This window comes from Cyclopterus lumpus, chromosome 1 (assembly GCF_009769545.1).
Source record: "Cyclopterus lumpus isolate fCycLum1 chromosome 1, fCycLum1.pri, whole genome shotgun sequence".
NCBI classification, from domain to species: Eukaryota; Metazoa; Chordata; class Actinopteri; order Perciformes; family Cyclopteridae; genus Cyclopterus; species Cyclopterus lumpus.
Genome location: NC_046966.1, coordinates 4,104,598 through 4,129,262, shown reverse-complemented (window position 1 = coordinate 4,129,262; position 24,665 = coordinate 4,104,598). Strand labels below are relative to the sequence as shown.

At 47.6% G+C, this 24,665-nt stretch overlaps 2 protein-coding genes across 2 annotated transcripts in view; one reads left to right on the top strand and one right to left on the bottom strand.

Annotated features, from left to right (window-relative positions):
* Positions 1-11,425, bottom strand: part of polq (polymerase (DNA directed), theta) — a 16,916-nt gene extending 5,491 nt beyond the window's left edge. The window contains 28 exon segments of the mRNA XM_034557028.1: positions 1-319; positions 322-756; positions 821-965; positions 967-1,400; positions 1,470-2,102; positions 2,141-2,251; positions 2,254-2,293; positions 2,295-2,629; positions 2,631-2,669; positions 2,671-2,929; positions 3,546-3,789; positions 5,172-5,296; positions 5,566-5,759; positions 5,929-6,071; positions 6,611-6,800; positions 6,993-7,135; positions 7,297-7,509; positions 7,600-7,746; positions 7,861-8,002; positions 8,092-8,293; positions 8,410-8,521; positions 8,595-8,751; positions 8,834-8,964; positions 9,050-9,226; positions 10,079-10,323; positions 10,396-10,781; positions 10,894-10,975; positions 11,088-11,425. Of these exon segments, the coding sequence (XP_034412919.1) occupies positions 1-319; positions 322-756; positions 821-965; positions 967-1,400; positions 1,470-2,102; positions 2,141-2,251; positions 2,254-2,293; positions 2,295-2,629; positions 2,631-2,669; positions 2,671-2,929; positions 3,546-3,789; positions 5,172-5,296; positions 5,566-5,759; positions 5,929-6,071; positions 6,611-6,800; positions 6,993-7,135; positions 7,297-7,509; positions 7,600-7,746; positions 7,861-8,002; positions 8,092-8,293; positions 8,410-8,521; positions 8,595-8,751; positions 8,834-8,964; positions 9,050-9,226; positions 10,079-10,323; positions 10,396-10,781; positions 10,894-10,975; positions 11,088-11,158 (5,854 nt within the window). The 5' untranslated portion in view covers positions 11,159-11,425.
* A 611-nt stretch (positions 11,426-12,036) lies between these two features.
* On the top strand, positions 12,037-24,049 carry ptpn9b (protein tyrosine phosphatase non-receptor type 9b). The gene is given in 14 exon segments (XM_034533791.1): positions 12,037-12,132; positions 14,158-14,301; positions 14,826-14,915; positions 15,167-15,291; positions 16,353-16,458; positions 16,565-16,675; positions 16,771-17,783; positions 17,912-17,975; positions 17,977-18,009; positions 19,564-19,633; positions 19,725-19,803; positions 19,922-20,072; positions 20,276-20,483; positions 20,935-24,049. Coding segments are annotated over 14 exon segments (2,451 nt in total). The 5' UTR covers positions 12,037-12,099; the 3' UTR covers positions 21,159-24,049.
* Positions 24,050-24,665: the final 616 nt, after the last annotated feature.

Sequence of the window (24,665 nt, the reverse complement as noted above, 5' to 3'; positions counted from 1 at the left end):
GAGTTTCCTCCTGGGACCGCTGAAGAGTAAATACTGCGTCAGCGCCGGGCGATTCCGCATTAGAGGGAAGCTTCTGCTGGGGGGAGGACCGAGAGGCTCGGTCTCCGGGAGGGCTGATGCTGCGTCTGGCGTGCGGCGGGGGATTCGGTTCTGAACCGGGCTGGTGTTCGTGCTGCGATCCGACGTGGGAATCCGACTGCTTGGTGTGAGTGGCAGCTTCTGATGGAGGACTGCCGTGTCCTGGACGAGATCCGGGGCAATTCGTGATCGCCGTTTTCCGCCGCACGAGGGCCGAGGGGAGTCGAGCGGTTCGAGGCGTGGCCGAGCGACGAGAGGAGACTGGACGGATGAGGTGGTCAGTTTTACTCTGGGGGTGACGGGCGGTGTCTCCTGAGTCGGGGGAATGAGGTCGCCAGCAGAGCCGGGTCTCTCCGTTACAATCTCGCGGTCGTGCCGGTCCTCTGGAGGATCGCTCCCCGCAGCGTCCGCCTGCGTGTCCGACCGCGCCCCATCTCTGTCCCCCTGCATCGAGGGCTGAGGTCGATCTGGGACGTCTGCTACAATTGCAGCGTTTTTGCAGGCTTCGAGGCTCGTTGTGGTGTTCAGCCAGGGCTGGTCAGACATACTGGGCCAGCGGTCAAAGATCTCTTGCAACCCAGGGCTGCAATTAAAAGAGCTTTCGGGTGCGTTCTGGACTCGCGGGTGTCTTAAAACTGCATTTACCTGACTGCAAAGCATTCATTTCCTCTTTCGTCTCTACTTGCTTACCATTTTCACCCTCTTCATTTATCGCTTCCTGTCTCCGGCCTGATTCACTGACATTGTGTGCGTTACTGTGCTGTTTAGTTTTGTGCGCGAGGCCTGGATTCTTGCCGTCTTTGTCCTCGTCGTACTCATTTCGAGTTGTGGTCTCAGTGGTGGGTTGTGGCTGTATCTGACTGGGCTTGGATTGTGACTCGGCGGATGGGCCGCTGAGCTTCATGAGTTCTCTCTGCGTGTCTGAGCAAGCTCTGCCTCTCCAGAAAGTGCTCGCCCACTAGCAGCGAGTCGCCCCACTCGGACAGGTTGAAGGAGGACTCGCCCCACTGGACGGCCTCCTGCTTCTCCGCCTCCTGGTTGGCGAGGAGCTCACTGCGCCTTCGCTCCTGGGTCGACAAAAGGGGCCTCCGACCCTCCTGGCCGACGGGCCCCTCTTCCTTCTCCTCCTCCTCCTCCTCCTCCTCCTCCTCACCCTCACCCTCCCCCTCCCCCTCGTCCGATTGGCCGGGGAGCCGCAGCGGGCTGTCGTACAGGCTGTCGAACAGGAAGCTGCTGCTTCTGTTGACGCTCTCGCAGGCAGCTGGGTTGGCGTCCTCGTCACCACCCTCAACTACGGTATCCCCACCTGGACCTGGAGAAATCTGTAAAAACATTTAGACTTTTAAGGGGCAAGCTGTTATAATCAGAACACAATGGAGGATTCTGGTTACTTACCGGGTGGTGGTGTCAAGGATGAGCTCCATCTGGCTGTCTGTGAGAGAAATATTGAATCTGGGACAAGCGTTACTTCCCTCATGTGTGTCCTTCTCCACCGCTGCGTCTACCACTTCCTCCTCTCTGTTCTTCTCTGGTCCTCTGTGTTGGCATGCCTGCTGAACGATGAGTCTCTCTGTCTGAGTGTCTAATTCAAAGCTGTCGCCGAAACTCTCTCCTCTTTTAACACGTCGCTCGGCTTTTTCTTCTTCTTCTTCTCCCGCGTACAGCTCGGGAGACGAGAACTTATCGGCCTCTCCGACGTCCATCCTGCGTCGCTTCGCCTCGGGCGGGAGCAATGGAACGGAGGCAGGAGTGGCGGGTCCGGGGGAGTGCAACCTATCTGCATCTGTAGGCGCGGAAAACACCGGGAGGGGTTCCTTCAGGAGCTTGAACGGTTTGAATGCACCCGGCCTGCAGGTGCTGGATTTTGGACTGAGGGAACCACCGCGGGTTTCTACATGGTCTAGTAGGATTTTCTCAGTTTGTATGGAGTGAAGGACTTTGCTTAAGGCTCTCGAGTGCTTCAGCCTTTCCGGTTGCACGGGTGACCTCAGCGACCCCTGTGGCAGCATCCTCGCCCGATGTCCCTGTAGGAGCTGGGTGTTGTTCTTCTGCTCGGGATGACGGGAGCTCTAAAGCAGGGAGGAGGCATTGGGGGAGGAGAGGGCTGGGGACGCGCCATTGCTCGAAACAGGGGGCTCGACACGATCTCGGCAACCTCCTGCCGTCAGGCTCCGGTTCAGGAACAGGACGATTCGCCCGGCGAGGCACCGGTCGCGACTCTTTTACTCGTCTCCCCTTCTTCCGGCTCCGCTTTCTCGCTCTCTACCCCTCCTTGCTTTGACCTTGCGTGCTCTTCTCTTTTTTCATGTGGATCTTCTGAGTCATTTGCCATTAATGATTTTGCATTTGGCTTGCAGTGTTTTGTTCCTTTGCTTCTCTCCACTTCCAATACATTCTCCGTTTGTCTGATTTCTGGCTCCGTCCTGTCTCCCTTTCTGGAGTTCCCTTGGCCTCCGTTGGTGTCTCCTTTCGCGTTCTCCATTTTCCTTTCAGACATACCTTCCTCAGGTCCATCTTCGTCTTTATTCTCCTTCCCCTCCCCTCTGCCCAGGCTTTCCTTGACCCCCGTGTCCTTCCTGGTGATCTTCCTTTGCTGTCGCCTCGTGCTTCCTGTGAGCTGAGGTCTAAACCGCCGGGGCTGTTCGCAGCAGGAGCCCCCGGCGGAAGGGACGCCGGGTCCCATCGAACTCCTAACTGGGCCAGGTCCTCCCGGAGGAGGAGCCTCGCCTCAGACACGATCTCAACGGCGGCCTCCTGCTCCGTCAAGGCCCGGCCGCCAGTGACCCAGACGCAGCGGAGGCTCCGTCTCTCGGCCGCCTCCACCTCGCTCTCGTCCACTGCGCGCTTCGAGCTGAGACAGACAGACAAGTGCATCATTGTTTTTATGTCTGGAGTCATGTTTCAGGGGGGATTGTGGCTCGATGTGCCGATGCTACAGTTGCATATACTTTATGCATGCTTCGGGTTTAGGAGGTATTTTACATAGTAGCTTTGTTAGTAGTAACAAATGCACACTCCAAACCACATATACATTCAAATGGGAAAACACATTTTAATATTTTTTATTTATTTGATATGTTTTTGGTATGAATATATATCACAAACTTATTAATTATATTACTTAAAATATCTAAATATGTATAGATAAATAGATATCTATAAATATATATATATATATATATATATATATATAAACTGTATATAGAGATATTAGAATATTTAAGTAATGTAATTAATAAAATCAATAACACTAGAACACATTGAATATTAGTTTAAAAACTCTAGACAAAATCAATTAACTGTTTAAGGTGTATGGGTCATTTTTAGTTAGGATTCATTTACTTCATTGTAGAAAACCGTCTTGTTAATGAGTGTAGGCTGAGAGTGGAAACAAGTGCTATTCTATGCGTGAGTTTTTTTGAATACATATTTTGTTATCTTAATGGTGCAAACAAACACACAGATACCTCTTAAATGGCACGGCGTTCCTCAGGGCTTTCTCCACATCAGCTAAGGTAGCCCGGGCTAGTTCAGCGACGGTGCAGAGGCCCTGTGCGTACAGCGCTCTGGCTCGCGTTGCGTTCAGCAGGGAGACCCTGACGAGGTCGACCAGCTCCCTCTGGACTCCGAAGCTCAGCCTGGTCTGGTACTGGGAAAGCAGCAGCTCCATGTTGTGCCAGCCCAGGCGCTTGCAGAACACCGTCACCATACCTGGAGGGGCGGCAGCGTGACCAGAGGGATTCTGCCAACGTGTTGCTATCTGGCTCTAGTTTCCTGAATGGCTCTTACTTATGGCTTTTCTGTAGTTTGGCTTTCTTGAAGAAACGTTACTTTCTTAATTCTTGTTGTTCCGAGTTTGGACTCATGGTTGAATGCACTTATTGTAATTTGCTTTGGATAAAAGCGTCACCTAAATGACATGTAATGTAATGTAATGTACAACAAAGCACCTCTGGCCAGACCCTCTGTGGACTAATTTTCATTTTCACTGTACACATTCACATTTACATTTATGTTGATTTACACTTCATATACACTATACATACTTTGCATTTTGCACACTCTGTTTAAACCTAAATTAATGTCCTTAAATACACACTGCACAGTTATTCGTATTCTATTGTGTATATATATTTTGCATATTTTGCACACTGTCCATCCATCCATCCATTTTCAATACCGCTTATCCTCATTAGGGTCGCGGGGGCGCTGGAGACTATCCCAGCTGACATAGGGCGAAGGCAGGGGACACCCTGGACAGGCCGCCAGTCCATCGAGGGCACATGTAGGGACATACAACCATTCACTCTCACATTCACACCTATGGGACATTTAGAGATCAATTAACCTGCAGTATGTCTTTGGACTGTGGGAGGAAGCCGGAGAGCCCGGAGAGAACCCACGCTGCCACGGGGAGAACATGCAAACTCCACACAGAAGGACCGCTCCGACCGGGAAATGAACCCGCGGCCCTCTTGCTGTGAGGCGACAGTGCTAGCCACTACACCACCGTGCAGCCCTATTTTGCACACTGTTTACATTTAATTTAATTTACTTAATACACACTGCACAGTTATTTGTATTCTATTATATATATATATATGTTATATACACATATTATATATATATATATATATATACATTTATTTATTTTTTATTTATTTTGTATATATCTGTCATCCCTGTTCTTATATTTTATTTTATTTTGTGCGTTTAGTTTATTTAGTCTATTCCATTTGGTGTCTGTAAAGTGTTGGGCGCTACTATGACAACAAATTACCCCTTGGGGATTAATAAAGTATATATCTATCTATCTTACACTGATAATAATACACCATAATTAGCATGACAAAACTTGTTCCGTGCAACATTTAAGCACACACCCTCCGAGTCTGAATCCCATCCGGACCTCATAAACCCTCTCAAAGTAACTTAATGAAAGAAGCGTGAGCACTTTGCATGCTGTCTATCCGTCCAGTCTAGAGTGCATCAAGTTACCGGCCTCCCCTTTTAACGTAAAGCCGGGTGTGGATTCAGAGTTCCACAGTGAAACGCGTCCCTGGAGACGCTCAGCAACGCTCCTCGGCTCGTACCTGCATATGTCGAAGCAGACTGCTGGAGGGACTGCAGCTGCCCACGATTGCAGTTGTATTTGGAGGCCACCGTTCCCAGAGGCACCTCGTTCACCAGATCCTGGAGCACAAGGGTGGTGAAAAACCTGAGAGGAGCGAACGTGGGCAGAGACGAGAGGGCCATGTGAACAAAAGCATCTCTCAAAATTGTATTTGCTGTTTGGCTCTCAGGGGATGAACCCTCGAGTGATTGTAATAGCAAATGGGGCTATTGTTTTCCCGAGCCGCATGTTGTCACGAGTTAACGATTATAATTCTCATATTTTGGGTTCCTTTACGAACAGAAAACCACACGAGGGGACTATTTGTTGGCAATGCTCTGATGAAGTGGAAATGACACAAATATGTGCATTACCGTTTGTGAATGGCCATCTGTCTGCGCTGCTTCTCCGTCTTGGCGACGAGTTTGCCGCCGACGGATCTCGCAAGGAAACCTTCCTGGACGCCCACGAGCTCCGCGACTCTCTTCATCGACGACGACAGCTGTTCCCACAGACAGAAGAACTGGTACCAGTCTATGGTGGTCCACTCGGCGTACAACGGGGTGATCTGAGGGGAATTCGCACTTAGAATTTGAAATATTGTGCATTTGAGGGAGGGGGAGATACATATTTGGTTGATTTAGTTACCGGTACTATTAGGAATGCATGGGCGAGGGTTCGGAGATGATTAAAGATGAGAGAGAAAACAATGATGCAAAGTGTGTGCTTCTGTGTACCAGATAAAGAATGTGCAAGTCATTTTCCAGCACAAAGCCCTTCATGGCCCGCTGGAGATCTGCAAATATTCCCAAAGCCTCGGGAGGGGAGAGGGACGAGGAAAGGGTGGCAGCACCGAGTTGAGTGGGATGGTACCGCTGCTCTGGATAAGCAAAGACATCGGGATACACAACAGTTATTTTAAAAGGCAAAAGGAGGTTTGGCTAATAGTCTGGCTTTTATACTTCCACCAATCTGAATTAAAGGAGACATATCGTGAAAAACACTAAATCTTTCTCATACTGTGTCTGAATAAACCTTTACGCACCCGTCTGAAAGCGCGTTTCAACGGAATTGTGTTGCTAGGCAACAGCTTGGGTCTATGTTTTAAGGATATCGCAAGTCGGACACCTTTAAAATGTTTATGTTTCAAATTGTGAAGCGGTCTCTATATTGTATAGTTGTGACGTCATTGAAAGGCACAGTGTCTGAGTGTAGTTCTTCATGGACCGAGCGTTGCGATTCCTCAACAGCATCGAAAACGCTCTTCCACCTGCTTTGTAATTAAAAGAAACGAAAACCTCTCTTTTTACAATATAGGACATTTAATTAAGAACACTTTTGTCGCAGCGGTTCAATTTGTACCTAGAAAAACCATTATCATCGTAATTCAAGATATCAAGACCCAGAGGCAGTAAGTACCTTGTCCGTCCTTCTGGATACTGATAAATTCGTTCTCCATCAGCCATTCAACACAGGCCTCAATAGCTCCTTTGTTGGTCTCTTCGCTTGACTCTTTTTTGCCGTCACATTTCATGCTGGCAGCCAGTAGCGAGCACAAAGCATACGACCGCACATCCTGTGGAGTGCTGGCAACCCCTCCGACAATGATCTGCGTGTTCGGAGGACTTCATTAGAGTCATGAAAAATAAAATAATAATTGAGGTAAAGTAATCTGACTTTCCATAGGAGGCCTCCAAAAAAAGGAGACAGCTATTATTAAAGAGGGAATTCAAACATGATCTATTCACGGACTGGAAGTCCTTTTCGATGGGTGCCAAGTTTGTTCGGACATCGGCCGTACCTCCAGGATGGCTCGCAGCATGCTGGTGGTGACGCCTTCTCCCTCCCTTCTCACCAGGCAGCTGCTGATTGGCTGAAGAGCCCCCTTAAGGAGACTGATACCTTTCTGACGCTCCGCCTCCTTACACACCAGCACACTCTCACCTGAGAACAGGGCGAACAAAATAACTTGAGGCCAAAAGAGAGATGTTTAAATGTGCTCGAGTATTATCACAGAAGACGGCTGATCACGTTTTGTCTCCAAGCAACTGGAATAAGAACGAACAGACAACACCAAACGCTTCGCCCACTTCTTCCCTCCATACCGATAGTGTCCACTCCTTTTCTCCCCGCTCGTCCTGCCATCTGTTTGTACGTGAGCGGGTCCAACAGGTGTCCATTGAAGGTAGGGGTTCGAATGATGACCCTGCGAGCCGGGAGATTAACCCCCGAGGAGAGTGTCGAGGTGGCGGCCAGCACTTTGACGGTGCCTTGGCGAAAAGCTCCCTCCAACACGTCGCGCTCGTCAAATGTCAAACCTGCAGAGACGAACGTTATCTTATTCGCATTGGACACAAAAGAAGAAGAAAAAAACATTCGGGCCACCAAAGTTGTGCGAGTGTGTTCACCGGCGTGGTGGAAGGCCACCCCCCATGGCACAGTTCTCTTGAGGACCGGGTCCAAACCAGCTGGAGTTCGTCTCAACTGTGCTACGACGTCCACGAGTCCATCCCGATCCAGAGACACCGGCTTAGGCTCTGCTTCGGCCTGACGATCTGAAAGGACGAGGCCAGAAACTACAGCAATCATCCCAACGCGCTACAGTTGGGACTTGACCTCAGTGTTGAAATTTAGCGTGTGCACAAAGCAAAAAAACTACGATTACGTACCGGTATGTCTGAGGTTGTAGAACTCTCTGGCGATGCTGTCTACCAGCTTCTCACACCAGATCTTCGAGGGGCAGAACAGCAGCACAGACCGTCCCTCCCTCACGGTCTCATAGCACAAGCTCACAATGTGGTCGTCGTCGCCCTATATGAGTTACCACATGGAGCACACACAGTTGGATCACACACGGTTGGATCACTTGTGTCAAAAACTTGGACAACTCTCTCAGTTACCTTAACGTGGAGCGCCGGAACGAACCGCCGGACCACAGCGAGGCTCTTGTCGTAGATGTTGCAGCCCACTTTGAGGTGCTCCTGCAGGGGCACGGGCCTGTAGTCCGTCTGGTAAAGCTCTGCACCCAACCAGCTGGCCAGGAGGGCGAGGTTGGGCAAGGTGGCGCTCATACCAACGATCTGCACGCCCTCAGAGAGAGACCTGCAGAAAGGTAGGTGTTGTTGACACGTGTAGTGGAAGGACAGGATTTTAAATGTTTTTTTGTTTTTTTTAACATTAGCTGTTACGCAAAATAAAAGTAAAAATACAAGACAAACCCAGTGGCGTTCTGCTTCTGCGCAATGTAGCGGATTTTGGTTAGGAGCAGTTCTAGCAGGTATCCCCTTCCCGAATCACCAACCATATGTAACTCATCCACCACCACCATACCTAGAAGTACACAAATAACTCAAACTCACGGTTCCAACTGTCAAGAAAAACACAGTTATCCCCGGTGCGTTACCTAGGAGACCCATGCTGTCCTCCTCAATGAGTCGGTTAATGAGAGAGTTGGCTTTTTCTATGGTGCACACGGCCACATCCAGCGCTGTGAACCCTCCAGCGGCCGAGGTGCTTCCCATATAGCCCTCCACGCGAACGCCTGCCTCTCCAAATACACTCTGCAGGGTTCACGGATACACGCCGGTTACACGGAGACGGACGACACCAGCGCCCAGAACAACGTGCTGCTCTCTCCCTCACCTGAAAGTAATGCATCTTCTCTTTGGCCACGGAGACAAACGGCAGGATGAAGAGGGCTTTTCTTTTAGTCTCCAACACACGCTTCAGCATCAGCAGCTCCGACACCAGAGTTTTCCCAGCACTCGTGGGGGCTGAAGAAAGAAGCACTTCTAAAAAGGGGAAACGCAGTGACCGACTCTAGGAATCACTCCGTAGAGAGGCGTTTGGGCTTCTTACCAGAGTACACCAGGTTACCTCCCTGCAGCGCCTGTCCGACAGCGAGACACTGAGCCTGCCATTCGAACATGTGAGTCACGCCGTGTTTCTGGTAGCGCTCCAGGACAGGTTTTGGTAAGCCCCAGTTGCAGAGCAGCAGCTTGTCAGCTTGCCCCACGGGAGCACACAAGGCAATGCCTACAGTAGAAATAAAAAAAAGAACCTCCCTTACACATGGTATTAAGTCAAACTGGTGGGAGGAGTCTTAAATGGATTTGATATGGGAAAGAGAAATTTTGTTTCAGGGAGTACATCAGCGATTTAAATGTAAATCAGTACCTTAAACATACCTAGACAAGAGATATGATCACACAAGGTTAAAGCCCCAAATACTCCAGGCTTCTTTCTTGCACCGCACTTAAATGTTAGTTTTTTTGTCCTCCTTGTATCAAGTTCAATTTTAAAGCTGTTGCCGTTTCAGTTTTGTGCTCATTTCGTTTATTTTTTATTAATTACCGAATCAAAATGTACGACTCAAGTGGTGTTCCTCGTCTTTGTAATAATCAAAATGTCAAAATGTAGTGAAAAAAAAGACACGTTCTTATCAAGCAAACTATTCTGCTTCAATCCATATGATGGCGTTTAGCCTTTCAGAAACAACATGAAAAGTCAAAATAAAACAAAAGTTTACTCTGAATAGCGAACCCATCTAGCAGCAATCTAACAGCACCATAAAATAACATTAATACATCCACAATAACTCAAAGTAATACTTTCCCAATTTTTTACGGTGATGGCATCCTATAATATGACAGAAAATCAAAGCTTCATTATTAAAAACCTCAACAGAAGCTTTGATTGTAAAAAGAGGTCCAGCCCTAAAGAACACAGTGGGGGAGGAAAAGGGGACTTCATGGGGCCTTAGTAGCTCATTTTTCTCGCAGGTTAATTTGGCACTGACGAGGTGTCAAAGGGGTCAACGACACCCAAAAACAAGGATAACTGCAGAAAATATGAACCTCAAAGAAGGTTTTCACAAATGGACTTCACCTTGCTGAGGCAGAGTGCCGCTGAGAGCACTCAGGTCTAAACCGCTGGGGACAGCGAGCATGGAGGCGGACTGGTTCTGGAGCGACGGCTGGAGTCGGGCCCTCTTCGTGGCAGCTGCGAGGCGGGTGGGGCTGAACAAGATGTAGTCCCTGGATACATCCAGAGGGGGGTCAGCGCTCACGCTTGACCCACCTTTGTCATCGCCACATGGAGAGCTTCTTTGTACGGGTGGACGCATCCTGAGACTCACAAAGTGAGAAAAAACACTGTGACTTACAGAAGAAGAACTGGGCGGTAATGTGGAAGTTAGGACTCACTTGTTGATTTTTATGTCCTGACAGGATGGCGCATTGGTGCTGGAGGAAGCCGGCGGCGGCTGGATGCTCTCCGGGCCCGTCCGAGCTCGATCCGCTTCCCCAGAGTCCTCACCGAACAGGAGCCTCTTTGCAAGGTCCTTGCAGTCGGCTCGCCACCCTGGTCGCTCACAATGGTCGCCACCGCTACCCCGGGCTGACCCCCGGGCGCCGGGGGCTCCGTCAAAGACACCCGATGACGACGGCTCTCGCCGCGCACCCATGTTTGCAGCCGTTGGGCGCACATTGTCGGTTGAAGGCCTCACCGGGTCCACAGCGTCCAACACCTGCAGCATTTCTTCATCAAGAGCCAATGTGGATTCTCCCAGTGGACATAGTGCGCCTCCATCCTGAAATTGGAGATTAGCACAAGTCATTTGACATCCAGGTGGATGTGGAAGAGAAACAGAGGAGACAATAAGAGTAGAAGAACATCTCTCTCTCTCAAGCTGTCCCACTCACCACCCGGCCGTCCTTGTTCCTGTTGGTTTTGCCTGATATGTGCTGTCTGCATTCGTCTGGTGGCTCATCAGGAGCTTGGAAACTTTGCTCAGACAGAAAAATATATATAGATTAGAGGGGTGTCTCTAGACAACGGGAGGAATGTGGCCATTATTCTTCCAAGTCGGTCGACATTCGTGATTCAGTGAACTTACCATTGTTTCTTCTTGATCTGGTGCTGCCCCATGTAGCTTTTCTTTTTCAAGGGCGGACCCGAGGGGCTCATGCTGAAGAAGCGCTCCTGTGTCTGTCATGCGGGTGAGGAGGTGGACGTTCATGGACATGTCATCGGTTTAAACCCTTGACGCAAGTTTACAAACTCAATGTAACAGTGTGTGCGTGCGTGCGTGCGTGTGTGTGCGCGAGCGTATAAAGAAGCGGTGAGGTGAAAACAAACGTCCGCATAGGATTCATTATTTTGGTTGCGAAGTATCAACAACTCATTCACCTCATGATGGGCAGAGCCTTCAACAAGTAGGGGAAATCAAAAAGTCCGCCAGAGCGCCGCCCCGGTGCTCCACTAAAAACAGTCCGACGGAAAAAACTAATCTTCACGGGTTCCGATGAAGTACCAGCGCGCTGCTGGAGCGACGACTACCAACAGTTATATTAATGTTGACAATCCTGCTAGTGGTATGGAATACATGTTTGGATGTGTGCACATGTTTATGGTTGAAGCTTTAGAATTATTAAAAATAAAACAAATGATATATGTATAATACATAAAATGATTGGGCAAATATTTTACAAACTATCCATGATAAAGTTATACCTTCTAAAATAATGTGTGAGCTGCCAACAGTATACTAATATATATATATAATGTTATACCTAAACTAACTAAATATATAGTTTAGGAAAGGTTATTATTACAATGAATACAGATTTTAGAACTGTGTGTGGTTAATGTAATGATACATTGGATTTATTTATTATGTTTATTTAGTCCATTTGTACCGTCTATCAACTGCAAATGTTTATATTAATGGACAAATAGGCTGCACTTTATGAATTGTCAGTAGCAGCATTGATAAATACAGATTGTTGTTTTTCTCTATGGTAAAAGCTGCCTCCATGTGAATGCCTGTGGGCGGGGTGTCTCGGGGTGTAAGGGCGTGAGCGAGCTGCTGGTGGGCGCGCCCGCTGCGACGTTGCGGAGGCTTCAAGATGGCGGAAGCCCTGACAACTCAGGAGCAGCTGGTAAGGGTCTCTTAACGGACTTTTCCCCTCACCCCCGCGTTGCGTTCGGCGTGTGTCCTTCACTTTCTTCTCCACCTCCAACATTTTTTTTTCCATATGTTTTGTCACGGCGAATGTCCCTCGGAACGACGCGGTCTGATAAACAGCCCCGGCCCGCTCGCACCCTGATAGGCTCCGGTGTGACTGACAGCAGCTAGCATGCGTGTGTTAGCACGATGGCGTTTGCTAGCAGCGGTGAGGCTCACTTCACCGGCTGCGTGCCGCGAACACCGGGTAATCCGGCTGTGTGCGGAGCACACGGAGGTATTCGCGTCGCTGATGTCCAGTAACCATACTCCGCTCCCTGTGGCTTCCCCCGGTACGTGCGGCTTAAAACGGCACCGTTAGCCGTCCAGCTGCCACATGTAACCTAACGTTAGCTGCTAGCTAACGCTAAATAGCTATTGTTGACTTGCAGGGAATCTCCTCGACAGCTATGTTTACACGCGTTCAAAATCACTTTGGTCCAAGTGGGAGGATGAAAAAGGACCAAACGCTCATAACCTCAAGAGTTTATTGGCGTTGTGCACCATGACACGGGACAAACGGGATGGGTTTGCTGTGAGCCAGCGGGTTAGCTCGCGGTGTTATCAGATTTACGGTCGAGAATTCACAGAAGCGAGCCCCCGGTTCCTGGCATTGTTGTTGCCTCCGCTTTCTAGTAAAACGGGGGGACGGGGGGGGGGGGACTTTTATAGCCAACGTGAAATGTCACGCGGGGCTCGCGATGACAGCATAGCTACTTATTGTCCCTCCAACGAAGGTTAACTGATCTGTACACTTGTTTACAGAACGCGCGTGTGGCTGTTACGCTCGCCAGCTGTGCCCAGGTGTTTACTTTATGGCTCGCGGCACTTTCCCCAGATTGCTGATTGAAACCTTTTTGTAGATTTTAAGATGTCAGCGACCTGTTGCCTTTGGCTTAGATTTACCCGACCAAGGCAATCAACGAGCCCTGGTGCACACACACACACACACACACACACACAGGTGGTGGTGGCTGCCTATAGGGCCTGGTTGTGATTTAAAGATAACCTTCACAGTGCCTCAAATCCTGAAATAAGAGTTCTAAGCAAGAGCGGGCCTTCAAGTCATGCATTACTGGATCAAGAACGACTGAAACGCCTTGGTTATGTTTCTCTCACATGCTGTCCAGTCCAAGTCTTTTCTACCTCCAGGATAAATGAGCACACATACTTGTTGTTGTTGTGTACACACTCATTATTGTGCTGATGACATGTTCCACAAGTGCTGTGTGCCACATTAGGTACAGTAAAGACCATCTCTTCTGACATAGACAAAATAATATATTGCCAAATCGATTATTAAATACTAGTCAGGCGGGGGGAAAACAGAGCTGAGGGTGCTATTTATTTCCCCATCGCACACATTTTTAATGTGTGTCTATATTTTTGCCCGTCATTTAATCACCAAAACTGATCATGAAATAAGATGCATAAGGGCTTTGGGGTGCAGCGTCACATCTGCCCAGCAAGCCCTTCATTTGGATTTGCGGTTTGTCCCCATTTGGTGTCCCGTGAGAGTAGATTTCAAGTTATGTAAGGAGCCGATTAAGTCACCCGATGTACCCATTCATAGATTCTCCCTTTGCTGGTTAAGTATTTGGAGGACGGATGCTCCCTCACCGTGATGACTTTCGTCCATGGGCACAGCCTGTCGCTTCCATCTGCATCACAATTTTCTTTATGTAACTTTGGCAGGGAGATAACTACAAAGCTGAGGGGGCTGAGAGACTCATGCGTTTATCATGTCAGTCGCCATACCTATCTACTCTCCCCCTTGTTTGTTTTGTTGCTATTTTCCCTACGCCCCTCAAATCTCCACTTTTATGTTATTTGTATAGGTTTCCTCTCCTCTGGTTATTCCCCATCTACACAACTAGCTTTTTTTCCCTTCTCTGTTTTAATGTCACCACCCACACCTCATCGCTGTTCCTCCATCTCCTCCGTTCCCTTGTTTGTCCAGGCTGTGGAGGAGTTCCTGGGTGAGGTGCGAAGCAGGGAGCAGCCTCACAGCGCTGCGCTTGTGTCCCAACCCACAGCTGTGAAGTTTCTTATGGCCCGCAAGTTTGACGTCTCCAGAGCCATCAACCTCTTCCAAGCATACAAGGTACTGTGCTTGGATCTGTGACTAAGCTGGGATGAATAATTATGTTATCAACAGAATGCCACATTTCTGCCTTAGGACCAAACGACCAAAAAGATATTCAATTTCAGTTGTCCGAACTGACCCTTTTCCGAATATTGCCATTTGTGCTTTGAATTGTGAAAAATGTCTTTGAACGAGTTGATACCAATAATCCCAAACTCTGCTTGTTTAAATTAATACAAGTAATTTGATCATTTGCAGTTTCTTGCAGACAATGTTAAAGTATTGATATCTGATTGACGGCCGTTAATGATATGACGAAAAGCTCTCCGCTGCAGCAGCACACATTTTTGCAAGTCATAACCGTGTCCCGTCAGAGCAGGTCATAACCTGTTATTCAGTTCCGAATAACAAGGCTCCTATTGAAAACTGGAAAGCAGCATGTTTGTACATCAATCATTTTTAGATGTTTTTTCTTTTCTGCATACCACGCTAATGAATGTGCGCTTCCCTCCCTCGTCTCTGTCATCGTATTTCTAAATCAGAACACAAGAATTAAAGAGGGCATCATCAATATCAACCCTGACGAGGAGCCCCTACGCTCCGAGCTGCTGAGTGGGAAATTTACAGTCCTGGTGAGTGTGGAAGCAATTGTGAGCCACCCTGTAGGATAAACGCAGAAAAATGATGCACCTGCTGTTCATTGTGTGTCAGTCTGGGCGTGTATTCCTGCCTGTCTTTTTTATGAACGGAGATAGGAGTAGAAGATGGTCAGAACATGTGCACGTTCGTGATCAGAATTTATAGCTTTCTCGCAATTTCAAAGAATGGATGCACAATTGATGATGATTTGCATGTATGACGGTGTGTTTCATGTCCCCACCAGCCTGGCCGCGATGCTAAGGGTGCCGCTCTAGCGCTCTTCACGGCTCGTCTGCATCGGTCAGACGTCACCACCCACAAAGCTGTGCTGCAGGCCATCATCTATCAGCTGGACAAAGCCATAGAGAGGTGATGCCCTCGCCCGTCATACACACAACCAAGTATCAACTGATTTCTAATGCCGCGTTCACGCCAAAGGCAAAGCGTTTTTCATTTATTTTTTGCCTCGCACTACTTACGGGAGTTTGCCCGCATCAGAGTGGGCCACCTCCACGTAGACAGCAACAACGTTTCCTCCAACATGTGTCACAACCCGGCTCAGAGATCGCAACAAACAGGGAGACAAACGAGCGGGCTGCTAACAAGAAGCCATTTATTCTTAACTTGAGTCAAACAATTTAAAGTGGAGTTATCAGTGGTGAAGTGTATGTGTGCTAGTGTGTACAAAGAGACGGAACTAAAACATAAGTCAAAGCAACTGTGTCATGCCAGCGACACAAAGAATCTCCTCCCCCAGAGACACAGGCTGCCAAATGAAGAAGGTCTTTACGGCCTGGCCTGGCTCATCAGGTGTGGCTCATCCTGCTGACTATGCTCTAATCAGCACCTGCAACAGAGAACCGAAACAACAGTGACACCTAGGGTATGGGTTGAGGAGGGTCGTCACACATGGCAGACAAAAGAAAACCAGTCTAGATTCATAACATCATCTGGAGTATTCACTGTCTGGATGCAATACAGGCCAACAGCTTTTAAAAAGCTTGTTTTCTGATTAGATTTTGGAGCAATTGGTGCCAGGCTATGCTTACATTCATCAATACTCGTAATAACCTAACAAATACGGCAGCAACATTATTGTTTATACCATAGTCTGTGGTTTATACACATTTATGCACAAATATGAGGTACTATTGTAGAGCTCTGGGTGCCCAAAAACAGCAACTATATTTTTTCCCCTTAATTTTTGAATCGACAATGTCAGTGACTGCAGGAGGAAAATCTCACCGCTGATAAGCTTTCGCGACACAGCGTCGCGTGAATTTAGCACTCGAGTGCACGTTTGTTTTGCGAACACACCCCAAGTGTCTCAAGTATTTGCTAGAAAATGATATGTATCACCTAAGGCACACTCCTTTTGACTCCCTCTTCCTCTGCTCTTAATTTGAAAAATCTTGTTAATTGCTCAACAGCGAACAAACTCAAAGAGACGGACTCATATTCATCTACGATATGACCAACTCCAGCTATGGCAACTTTGACTACGAGCTCTGCGTCAAGATCCTCAATTTGCTGAAGGTAAATGCAAGGAACATGCTTCTGTTGCTCTCAGATCCGTTGCCTGCCTTTTTTAAAGTGTTTGGTGTCCAAGCGGTCTCTCTGAAATGATTGATGTACTTCATAGGGGGCGTTTCCAGCTCGTCTTAAATGTGTCTTCATTGTGTCATCGCCTCTATGGTTCCGAGCCCCTTTCGCCGTCCTCCGCCTGTTTGTGCGCGAGAAGCTGAGAGAGAGGGTAAGTGTGGTTTTCTTTGTTTGTTTTTTGTTGGAGTTGCATCATGACGTTTGGTTGTCATTTGAAAGGCGTTTTCTCTCTTCCCTATTCGCCAGGTGTGCACGGTGAAAGCTCACGAGCTGGCCAGTCACATTCCAGTCTCCTCCCTCCCCGAGCACTTGGACGGGATGTCCCAGTACAGCCACGTGGCTTGGATTCAGTCCTGCGTCAACACGCACACGAACAGTGTTCCGGGCGACATGCAAGAGCACGATGCGCATGACTGCGTCGGGAGCCTCCTGCGCTCCTACAGCTTAGAGTGCAGCAACGCGAGTACGAGCGCCAAGCCGCCGCACGGCCACATCAGCGGGCAGTTGGGTTCCGAGTTAGTCATGGCTAACTCGAACTGCTACGACGACAGCAATGCCAACTCGCACAACCACTGCAGTGTGTCTGAGGGCAGGACTCAAGGCCTAGGTCAGTACCAACCGAGTCCGCAGTCCGCCCCCAACAGGCCGCAGGGGAACCACCAACACTGGAACGGCTCAGCAGGGAGCGGGGCTGGCATGGCCGGCGGCAGCTTGAGCCCCAACGCCAACATAAACGGACGTGGCCGCCAAGCCCCTCCACAGTCTGACACGCCCCCCGACACGCCGCTCTCCCAGGTAGGCGAGGGAGACGCGGTGGACGGGAAGGTAACGGATTCCGCCCGTGGGTCTCAGAATGTTGACGTGAGGGAGGAGGAGGAGGACGACGATGACGACGACGACGAGTTTGCCGACGAGGAGGAGGAGGAGGAAGAAGAAGAAGAAGAAGAAGAAGAGGATGATGATGATGAGGAGGGCGGCCAGGAAGTTGAAGGGGTGCCTCCTTTGCCCCAGAAGTCATTGCCTCGCCCGCCACACCAGCCGCCCTCCCATTCCCCCTCCCAGTCCCCGCCCCTGTCTTCGTCGTGGGGCGCAGATGACGAGGGCGGCTGCGTGGAGGCGTCTATTCACGTTCCAGACCAGGGGGGCATGACGGTGCACGATCTAGTGGAGCACGTGAAGAGGAAGAAGAAGAAGGGAATTTATCAGGAGTACGAGGAGATCCGGAAGGAGCCACCGGCCGGCACCTTTGACTACTCCAAGTAAGGGATCCAAATATATTCTTGTTTTTCTTTTGTGTGCTTTATTTTTAGTCCCAGCGAAGGAAAACTACGTGAGAGATGATACATCAGCCCACTGTTTAACATTTCTAACGTTTGCCTTTATGCAGAAAACTGTCCAATCAGATAAAGAACAGGTACAGCGATGTGCTCTGCCTGGACGGGTCACGGGTGGCGACTCTGCCAGCTCTGCGATGACGAGGATGAGGTATTTACAGATTCTCCCTCCTGTGATTTAAATGATCTCCGGATTCATTTCGTTCACAAATTTATTTTGTGGACAATGGATGATTTTAGGGATGTTTGCTGTTGAAGTTTGACTTTGCTGCCAACACCAGGCCTCTGTTCCACCTTTTCATAAGAAGTGTGTTTTTAACTGATCAGGGAATGCAACGTTACATATTGGATGCATTTAGTTGAGTAATTAGTGGCGGGCACTGTGCGGATCAGCAAGAGATCTGCGGTAAACATAAACGTAGGAGCATTCGGGTCTATTCCTTGTGACATCTTCGACCTGTTCTAATCTGCTGCATCTGATATGTGTGACTGGAAGGAGGAATGCCTGACAGTATCACAGTCAGTGGGTTTCATATGGCTAACGGGACAGGCCTGTTGCGTTTGGCAATTCTGGGTCTTGTTTTGTAAAATGAGTACTATGTTATTGTAATTTCGGCAAAAAAAACTAATAAAATCAGACCAGGTTGTAAAACGTCCTTCAGACAAAATACAAAACAATTGTATGGCTTAACAGCACATGTTGTTATTAGCAACTAAATGAATCTCATTAACTGAAGACATTTAGGATTGACTGAATCTGCTGTAGATTAATCTTGTGTTATTCATACCTATTAACGTTTTTATGGGACTCCAGCTTACTGCAACTAAGTGACTGGTCTGTATACTATTGGCCAATAGCAGTTAGCCGTGTGACGGGCTGTAGTTGATCAGTGACCCGTATAGATCACCCGCTGATCTCTGATAAATGCTACATTGTGACTGTTCAACAAATCTGTGTTGAAGGAGCAGGAGAGCTAGTAACGTTAGCAGCAACGGAGCTAACCGCTAACTTACGGAGGTTCTGTTGAGTTGCACCATGATGTGTTCATTCTCTATTCAGTAAAAGTGAGTATTTGGCGAAGGTACATTACAACGTTATCATGATGTGTTCAAGTGTAATCTTGTCAAATATAGTTTTTGGTGAGAAACTGGAATAAATCTGGTTGTCTGAAGGAGATATTTTCACAGCAACATCCAATAGATATTAGAGAGAGAATTATGTGGTGTTCAAATTTCAAACACTATCTCTCAGCACCTTTTATAATACATCACAAAAAATACGGCTAAAAGAAATGTGTCAATAATAACAATCTTTTATTTTCTAATCATTTGAATTGGGTTTTTATGCAATCGTTGACGGTTTACACTGGGGGGCGTTTGAAATTATGTTTTGGGACTTTGGTGGAAAGAATTATTCAAGGGCCTTGTAAACCAGCTGCTATGACCAAACAAAACAACAACAAAAGCGATCTTAATCTGCTGATATGGCTCATCGGCCATTGGTGTTGACAGCAACAAAACTTGCACAAGAGCATCTGTAAAAGTTTTATATGCTCCCCCTTTTTTTTCTTCTTGATGATTCAATCTATGACTCAGTGACTTTAGTGATCTGTTGCACCCCTGGTTGTAATATTCAATGTCCTCCTACGGGAGGCAGTACCAGCACCAACCAGTGAGTCTCACGCTTTCTTTTTTTTTTTTGCAGACATCAGATTACATCAATGCCAGTTTCATGGACGGGTACAAGAGGAGCAACGCCTACATTGCAACTCAGGGTGAGCAACTGTTGACAAAAACTGCGGCCCCATTGTCTGTCATCGTCACGTAGCCCTCCATGCAATAATCCCCCTCTTTCGTGTCCTTCAGGTCCTTTGCCCAAAACGTTTGGAGACTTCTGGCGCATGGTGTGGGAACAGATGGTACTCATCATCGTCATGACCACCAGGTGAGATTCCTTTTTGCGTCCGAGTCAATTCGGTGTCGGGAGTGTTCGCCCGCATGACGGCGTTTCCTCGATTGGGCCGATGGTGAGCTCTAACCGGCGTGTGCTTGTGGCGTCGCAGGGTGGTGGAGCGCGGTCGGGTCAAGTGCGGCCAGTACTGGCCTCTGGAGGAGGGCCGGACCGAGCAGCATGGGTACTTCCTGGTCAGGAACACGCACATCCAGGCGTTTCAAGACTTCAAGCTCTCCCATCTCGAACTTTACAACACACAGGTAAGTCACACCTAACTGTGTTAATTTGAGTTAGAGAAACGGTCTTTAAAAACTATCTTTTAATGGCTTCGGGGCTTTTTAAAAGATGGCTTTGTCAGCGGAATCTTTTCAGTTTTTCATGTAACTTAAGAATATGACTTGGCGTGGATATTGTCCCACATGCCATTTTGTTCTTCCGTAAACCTCCGTGACTTTCCCCTCAGTCTGGAGAGAGACGGGATGTGTGCCACTACCTCTACGTCAGCTGGCCAGACTTCGGCGTGCCCAAAAGCGCGTCTGCCATGTTGGACTTTCGCGAGCACGTACTTCAAAGGAGGGAAGCTGCAGTCCAGAACCTGGGCTCCAGTTGGACGGGGCCTCCGGGGGGCCCCCCTGTGGTTGTCCACTGCAGTGCCGGCATTGGCCGTACAGGTAAACAAACATGTACCTCGGTGGTGTTCAGGTATACCGTTGTGTTTATGCAAAGACCATGTTACTCTGAGGCATGTGTCTTTGTGTTGGCATACAGTGTTACTGTACAAAAAGAAAATAGTAGGGCTGGATATCAATTCTAGCAAAAAATAATGAGAAGGGAAGTTCTCCAAATTTGGCACAAAACGTCCTCTTGGACACAAGGGTGACCTCACATGCGACCTAACGAATAGAGTTTATGGCCAGAGCTCAAGATTCATATCCTAATGATGACAATATCACACAACTGTTTCATAGGATAAAGTGATGAAGTGAAGACATTTGAGACGGACGTGGACGTAAAATGTAACACGACTGACATAATTGTAGTTTATCGCCTGTTCAGTATGAGTTACTGCTTCCTGTATAACCTCTCCGTCTTCTTTCTGTCCGTCCCCGCCCCTCGACCCAGGCACGTTCTGTACCCTGGACATCTGCCTGTCCCGGCTGGAGGACATCGCCACGGTGGACATCCGCCAGACGGTGCGGCGCATGCGCACGCAGAGGGCCTTCAGCATCCAGACTTGGGATCAGTACTACTTCTGCTACACGGCGGTCATCGAGTACTCTCAGCGCCACGGGAAGCTGAGCCCAGTGCAGTGGTCCGACTCCGACCTGGAGACTGACAGCGAGTGAGGGAGAGAGATGGGGTTGGCCGACCTAAGCCGAAGTCATAGGGAGGAAAGAGCGAGGAAGGACATTTCAGATGACTCTCCTGCCATAAAAGAGAAGAGACAAAAGGATGGAGATCTTGTTTTGTCTCTTTTGATGTGACGATACAGACTCCCACGGTTGCTCCTCCTTCACGTGAACGGATCGCGGAGGAGTTGAAGAGCCGGAGGGGGAAACAAAAACAATAAAAACATACAGGGAGTAGAGACTGCGCGTTGTGTCAATGTTAAGCAAGCTGTCCTACCAATTTCCGAGCCCCATTTTAGTTAGCAAACTACAGGGGGGCGGGGGGGAGGCGGGACTTGGCCTGCCCTGAACCTGGCTCGTTGACAAGAGAGTCATACGAGTTGTAGCATTTTTATATTGACTTGCCCATGAGGAATGACAAACTTGAACCCCTTGAAGCCCTCCAAACCCTTTTTTATTTTGTCCTTTCTCGTTCCTTTTCGACCCCTCAACACGTCTGCGATCGCAGATCATGTGATTGGGTTCAAACTTGAAAACTTGTTTTCTTCCTTTTTAAAGAGGAAATGGTTGTTTGTGAGCAAATGGTCATAAGTGACCGTAGATCAGCGTGAGCCATTTAGTCCATTTGTTTGTTTTCCTCTCCTCTTTCTTTTACACGTCCTTTTTTTTTCTTTCTTTTTTTTCTATGGTGCATTTTCTACGTGTGTTTCATATCGGTGCATATGTAGACTAACTTTTCAAAGCCAAAGTCCTCACCCTGAATGCTTGGATGTACTCCTTACTGAGATATTATAGACTGAAGCTAATGTATATTCTTGTAACATACATTATTGTGGGTGACTGTAGCTCAGTGGTGAGCAGGGTCGTCCTTCAATCCGAGGATCGGCGGTTCGATCCCCGGCTCCGCTAGCCCATGTCCATGTGTCCTTGGGCAAGATACTTGACCCCAAAATTGCTCCCGTAGCTGTGCCTACGGTGTGTGTGAATGTTAGTTAGTCCTGATGCCCATCAGTGTGTGAACGGGTGAATGATGTCATGTAGTGTTAAAGCGCTTCGAGTGGTTGGAAAACTAGAAAAGCGCTTTACAAGTACAGGTGCATTTACCATTATTGTGCATAATAACAACCTCTGAGAGAAGAGCAAGAAAAAGAAGCCTTGTTTAATATAATTGACTTAACAGTGAGAATAAATATCTATGTAGCGAGCCAGGCTGTGACAAAATACAGAAGGGAGTTCTGGTATTAAAACTGATATCGTATTGCAATTCGGGTGTGATTTGTCAGGTTTAACATCATCTTTACTGTTGGAGCGTTCTGATTGGACGATCCCAAGTAATTTGGCCTTAACTAGATTCACTGCCTCGTCGTTCTCAGACCTAAACCATACCTGAAACTGTAAACTTGTATTCCCCTTTTTCGAATCGTACTCCCTAGATACAACCGTTGCGTTTGATTCTCGAGGCCTCTTCTGCCTCATACTTGTGCCTTCGAGTCCTCCTCAGCTTAACGTCTCGCCGGTATAGTAATAACACCCAAACGAGTGCACTTGAGTATCGCACACGCTGACTGTGTGTCGCGCAGGACACCCACATTTTGCCTAAAGTCCTGCACGTAGCGCGCTGCTTACAGATCCCATGGAAGCAGTGCGTTATCTGGGAGCGAGTTCTGGTTCGAGACTCGGCTATTGTTTTATCATTTGACCTCAGGGGGTAACTCTAGTGTTGTTGTTGTTGTTGTTGTTTTGCCTAGTGTCCAAGATCCGTTTCTGGGTTTGACTGGTGAATTATCATTTAAGTAAAAAAGAAAAAAAGAAGAAAAAAAACTATATTGACTTTATTTTGTATTTTTTACTGTATTGTATCCTACTATATTTATGTCTTTGTAAAGCTTCTACAATATTGAAATCGGTGAATATTGGTACGACGCAATGGAGAAAAACAGTCCTAGTATTTGATAAGCTGAACAAATCAGATGGGAGAGGGAGTGAAATATATATATATATATTTTTTTTTGTTTTTGTTTTTGTTTTTCACAATGAGATTTTTGGTGGAAAATGTCACTTGCCATTGTATTTTCAGAACTGACTTGTATAAATAGTGATCGTTCAATTCCAGGACAATAAGGGGCGGGAAGGTTGGGGGGAGGGATTTTAACTCTGGGAAGTTAGCGTTTTTAAGACAGTGTATTGTTAAATACAGTAATAACTACATTAACTTATTTTACTGTCTGGTACCCAATGCCAAGGACAAAGCAAAAGAGAGATATCAAGAGTAAAGGTCGCTGCCATTTCTGTTCACAAAACCCCAGCTTGGTGTCTATTAGTAAAATAAAAAAAGAATATAAATATATATCTAGAATGGGTTAAGGTTCATCACCATGGAAAACGAGCCTTGAATGTTTTATTTTGAGGGGTAATGGCGTCCGAGCAATTTAGTCAAGACAGACCTGGGTATTGTTGGTGAATGTGGACCCTGCATCCCTCAATGCCAAAGGCCCCGGCTCGCCCTGAAGGTGTGTCACATCCTCAGCAGCCCAACTCGCATGGACCCTACCAGTGCAGCCTTGCATCCACGGACACGAGAGACTTCGGGGACGTTTGTGTATAGACACCAAATGGGAGAATATCTCTGTGTGTGTGTGTGTGTGTGTGTGTGTGTGTAAAAAGTCTTGGTCCCCCTCCCTAATGCTAATTTTCATTTGTTGTACGAGAAACGGAGAATGCAAACGTGCATTTTGTTCACCGGTGTTCATTTAAATGTTCCTGTTTGTGCTTTTTTTAAAAATTTTATTTAAGTTCTCGTAATTGAATTCTGGTCTTTTTACATGCTGTCGGCCCGGCTGTCCTATTAAAGCAACGGTATTACCATCATCAACGAGTTCCAGAGCTAATGTGGCCTCTTTTTGACTCGATGGTGTGGTGCACACATGACACGTGCAGCGTGGACACAAACGAGTTTACACACCAAACATCTGATTCAATTCAGTTTATTTTATATAGCCCCAAATTACAAACTCCCCTCAGAGGGCTTTACAATGTGTACACATACGACATCCCTGTCCCAGGACCTCACATCGGATCAGGGAAAACTCTCATAAAAACAGAAAGAACCCTTTCAGGGGGAAAAAAGTGAAGAAACCTTCAGTACCGCAACAGAGGAGGATCCCTCTCCCTGGATGGACAGAAGCAATAGATGTCATGTGTACAGAATGAACAGAATCTTTTCATTGAAGTCATTACTACTGAGGTCTATAGGAATACACGGCTCCACAGAGCTGTGACTCTGTCAGCCTGGCTAAAGTGCTAAAGAGAAACCTGGGGTTGTTCTCTCTATTACTGATGAGTAATATGCTGCTCTGGCATTGGGGAGGGACTTTTTATATGTTTTAAGGCTGTCTCGCCAAACTAAGCGTGATTCTTCTAAATTGGTGGAACGCCATATGCTTTCAAGCTTTCGCGATAATTGCTTTAATTTGCAAGTCTGAGGGACTATACCAGGGAGCAAAC